This window comes from Camelus dromedarius, chromosome 18 (assembly GCF_036321535.1).
Source record: "Camelus dromedarius isolate mCamDro1 chromosome 18, mCamDro1.pat, whole genome shotgun sequence".
NCBI classification, from domain to species: Eukaryota; Metazoa; Chordata; class Mammalia; order Artiodactyla; family Camelidae; genus Camelus; species Camelus dromedarius.
Genome location: NC_087453.1, coordinates 15,498,029 through 15,502,713, shown reverse-complemented (window position 1 = coordinate 15,502,713; position 4,685 = coordinate 15,498,029). Strand labels below are relative to the sequence as shown.

The 4,685-nt window shown below is 58.8% G+C and overlaps 1 protein-coding gene across 1 annotated transcript; it reads right to left on the bottom strand.

Moving 5' to 3' along the window:
- Nucleotides 1–599: 599 nt before the first annotated feature.
- Nucleotides 600–3,896, bottom strand: MAFB (MAF bZIP transcription factor B). The gene has a single exon (XM_031433815.2). It carries the CDS (start codon nucleotides 3,544–3,546, stop codon nucleotides 2,575–2,577), a length of 972 nt encoding a protein of 323 aa, XP_031289675.2. The 5' UTR covers nucleotides 3,547–3,896; the 3' UTR covers nucleotides 600–2,574.
- Between the last annotated feature and the right edge of the window lie 789 nt (nucleotides 3,897–4,685).

The following is a 4,685-nucleotide window of genomic DNA, read 5'->3' as shown; positions in this document are numbered from 1 at the left end:
CTCCAGGCCTAAGCGGCATAAAACAAGTCTGCGTGGTTGGGCTCCCTGTCTGCAGGATCTTACATCCCAAGACCTGGTGGTAGATTCCACTTGCTTCCACAATCCCCAAGGGGAGAAGGCTAGGCCCCCCTCAGAACAGGCATTCTAGGGCAACTCTGGTTGCTCCTAGCAGGTGCATAAGGCAGGAGGGCCAGAATGACAGGGGTGGCTAGCCTGCTTGCCAGAAACACCCTGCTTCCCCATTGAGGTAGCAGCTCCCTGCTGCCTGGTTTCGGCCAACCTCAGAGCCAGCAGGCTAGCAGACCAGTTTTAACGACCAAGTCTGAAAGCTTCGCAAAGTGGCATGTGCCCCCTCTCCACTCACAAACCGGCTCCTGACTGGTGTCTGTACCTACGATGAGAAGCAGAAAACACATTTGAGGTTCAGGTACACATACATCTGCACATACAAGGGAGAGATTTGCCCAGACTTGTTCTGTTTCTCCATTGGTGGGGGTGGCGGGGAGTGAGTGCCCCCCAAATTGGGGCGACTTTTGAAGAGGCAAGAGAAGAAAAGTCAGGCGAACGCGGAGTCCTCTAAATAAACACCATGTCCATGGTTTTAATAAGCAAAATAGGAAACCATTTTAATAACCAAAAAACAGAAACCAGTCTGAATAAAACTACAATAGGCTAGGTTTTAATATTTTCATATCATAAGCAGGGTTTGAAATTGATCCCTTATTTTACACGAAATAAAAACAATTTCTGTTGCGGCAAATTTGATTTCAACACAGTTGAATCCGTAAAAACCGAAGCTCGTTTCTGATGCAGGACGAATATCCACAATATTTAAAACTGCAAGCACCATGCGGTTCATACAATCTTGTTATTACTGTTAATTTATCAACTAATACAAACTCAAAAATGCATCTGGCCAGCAGCGCCAGCAATTTCAAATGAGAACTAAAAAATATGCTTTCCTTTTGGTATTTTTGTCAGTGCAACTTAAATTCTTTTACTGACCTGCAGGAAAAAAAAAAGGAATAATAAAGAAAAACACCCAGATCTTCCCTGTAACTACTATACAACTGAAGGGGGGAGGGAACACCACCAATAAGTCGCCTGCTATCTCAAAAGCAGGGAAAGAAACACACATAACATATTGGTCTAAAGAACACACTTGAAAGTTGCAAAATTACTTGCCAATGTTTGGGTTTCTGGTACTTTCTGAGAGTGACCGTTGGTTCAACACAAGTTCAGGTCACCGCTGGGCACTCGGGGCTGGTGAAGTTACTCACCCTAGGAGCATTTTGGCTCCAGTAATGAGTGAGGGCCTGGAGAGTTTCGTGGGGACCTTGGGGTGATTCTGGCTGCAATAAAAAGCAAACAAGATCTGTTTTCCTTTCCTTTCTTGTTAGGGATGTCAATTTAGCCCTAAGACCAAGTGACGTGAGGACACTATCTGGCCTCCAGGGTGTGAAACTCTGCAGTTGCCCTGCCCTGGTACTTGGGGGTTGGGACTCCAGTCCTCTTTCTTTCAACAAAAACAAAATTGAAAACTAAATGGGAGGAAAAGAGGACCCAAAGGGGACAAGGGAGGGGGAGAAAACATGCAACTTCCAAGGGTGCCCCAAGACAGAGTTGTTTTCTGATGCAAATGCCCAGAACTTTTTTATTTTACTTACAAAAAATGCCATAATAATAAACCCAAACAAAGACACTCCGCTTGCTGCCACGTTCTCTAAGCGGTTTGGCGGGGCGGGTATTTACAAGCCGACAGCCGAGACTCAAACCCGGCGAACAACCGCCGGAGTTGCCGAACTGCGATCCCTTCTCACTCAAAGAAACAAGGGGGTTATGATCCATGATCAACAACATGCTAAAGTTAAACAAGAAAATGGTACAAAATAGAAATTATTACCATACATGTCCAGCATGCAGGATTAATATTTTTAATGCAGATTTTCGTATTTTTTTCTATATAATCGAGCAGGCAATAAAACTGATGAGATCTGCGCGCAGAAATGTCCTAACCGAGGCCCGCGTCTCGGGGCTGAGAGCCAGTGTTCTCCGGACCCTGGACAGACAGGTCCGCCTGTCGTTCCTTCCTTCGCTCAGCCTCGCCTCGCGCCTGCGGGACGCCAGGATCCCTCTCCTCTCCTCTCCTTGCAGCTCTCTTCCTGGGCTGGACTATGCTCCGGGCCGCGAAGCAGCGGCCCCGGCTTAACGCGCAAAGTTCCGGGAGCCAGGAGTCTCCAGACGGCCTTGGCGACTCCTCGAGACTATGCCTTGCCGCCCTCCAGCCTGGAGAAAAGTTGCTCTGGGACTTCCCACCCTCTCGCCTCTCTCTGGCTCTGCTCGAGTCTAGGAGGCGGCGCTGGCGCACGCCGCTCTCGCCTTGGCCAAGGTCCCCTGCCTGCCCGCGCGCCCTCCCGTCCCCCGCGTCCCGCGCGCCCTTCCTCCCTCTCCCTCAAGTCAAACAGGTCAAGGCTGGGGCCGTGGCAGGGACGGGGTCCGGGGTAGTCCAGGGCTAGGGACACGGGACGGGGAGTCCGGGCCGGGGCAAGGGCGGGGGCCAGGACCGGCCACGACTCACAGAAAAAACTCGGGAGAGGAGGGGCTGTCGCTGGTGGAGCCCGCCTCCCTGAAGCCGGAGTTGGCGAGTTTCTCGCACTTGACCTTGTAGGCGTCTCTTTCGCGGGCCAGCCGGGACACCTCCTGCTTAAGCTGCTCCACCTGCTGAATGAGCTGCGTCTTCTCATTCTCCAGGTGGTGTTTCTGCTGGACGCGTTTATACCTGCACGACTGGGCGTAGCCCCGGTTCTTCAGGGTCCGCCGCTTCTGCTTCAGGCGGATCACCTCGTCCTTGGTGAAGCCCCGCAGGTGGCGGTTCAGCTCGCGCACGGACATGGACACGAGCTGGTCATCGGAGAAGCGGTCCTCCACGCTGCCGCTGCCGCCAGCCGCCGTCGTCCCGGCCGCCGCGTGCGGCCCGGGCCCCGGGTGACTGGTGGGCAGCTGCTGAGCGGGGCTGGCAGCGTTGGACGGCGGCGGCGACGCTTGGTGATGGTGGTGATGGTGCGGGTGCGCGTGCGGACCCAGCTCGTCGTGGGCCACGCCGGCGCCCGGATACGCGTGGTGCGGGTGTGGGTGGTGGTGGTGGTGGTGGTGGTGCGCGCCGCGGAAACCGTCGAAGCTCTGCAATGGCTGTGGCACTGGATGCGAGCCGATGAGCGCCTCCACCGCGTCCTCGGGCGTCAGGTTTAGCGCCTCGGGGTTCATCTGCTGGTAGTTGCTCGCCATCCAGTACAGGTCCTCGAGGTGAGTCTTCTGTTCGGTGGGGCTGAAGCTAGGCGACGAGGGCACCGAGCTGCACGGCGTGCTAAGCGGTGTGGACGACACCGAGCCAGCTGGCTGCAGGCGCGTGCAAGGCCGGCCCGGGCGCTCTGCACGCCCCAGGGGCTCCTTCTTTACGTCGAACTTGAGCAGGTCGAAATCGTTGACGTACTCCATGGCCAGCGGGCTGGTGGGCAGCTCGGGCCCCATGCTCAGCTCCGCGGCCATCGCTGATGCGAGGCGCAGCCGCCGCCGCCGCCCGGGAAACTTTGCGGCCGGCCCGGGCGCGCCGAGCCGGGAGAGGGGGCGAAGAGCGGCGAGCCCCGGAGGCGGGGAGCCGAGGGCGCAGCGGGCCGGGGCCGCCGGCCAAGCCTTTGTCTGGGGATGCGGCGGCGCGCCGGAGAGTCCCGAGGCTGCCTGCGCCGCCCCAGAGCTCGGGGCTGTGGCCGCGCCGGGAGGGGTGGAGAAGCGAGCGGGGCGCGGGGCTGGGCGGAGGGGAGGCGCCGGGCGAGCGCCCGCCGCTCGCTCTCTAGCTCTCTTGCTCTTGGGCTCTCTCTCGATCGCAGCCGCTCGCAGCCCGGCGGTGCAGCTGTGCGGGATCCGGCGCCGCCGCTGCCTTTTATCGCCTCCCTGATGTCACTGGGGCGCGGGGGCCCGGGCGGCCCTGCGCGCTGGCCAATGGCTGCAGAGGCCCCGCGTCCCGGCGGCGCAGGGCGGGGCGCGCCTGACAGCTCCTCCGCCCCCCGTGTCAGCTGACTGGCGGCGCGAGCAGCCGGAGAGCCGCTGAGGCCTGGCGGAGGGCTGGAGCCAAGAGGAACCGCCGGCCTGGGCCCAGCCTCCAACCCCCTCGGTGTCCCGGCCACCATTCTCTTGCCTTCGCAGTGCGCCCCCCGCCCTGGTCGGGCCGCCGTGTCCACACCTTAGAGTGCTCTCTTCCCTCTTTACCCCTCGCTCCCCCACCCCCAGCCCGTGTCACCCCCAGGAGGCTCAGAATGAGCGCCGGGACGACACCTCTCGGGCACATTGTTCCCAAGCGTCCCCCGCCCAGTGAGGGACGCTCCGCGTGTCGCGCGGTCGCGAGCTCTGTGTGTGTCGTGCATGGCTGTGTTTCTGCAGGTCCAAGCATATTGTGTGTTGGGGGCGCGGTTGGGGCTCCAAGAGTTGTGTTCAAATCCAACTCTTAGCCTCAGCAGACCCTCTTCGGACCAAGCTGGGGCCGTCCCGCTCCTGCCGTGTGAGGTGCCGGAGCCCCAAGATAGGACTCCGCTGGCCTCCCTTCTTCCCGCACACCCCACCCACAAATGCACAAGATGAAGGGAGCCGGGAAAGAATCGTCCCAAAATCTCTGAAGCCCTCTCCCCAGCCAA

Coding starts and splice junctions, on each gene's coding strand:
- MAFB (XM_031433815.2), bottom strand. CDS start 3,546: ATGGCCGCGGAGCTGAGCATGGGGCCCGAGCTGCCCACCAGCCCGCTG.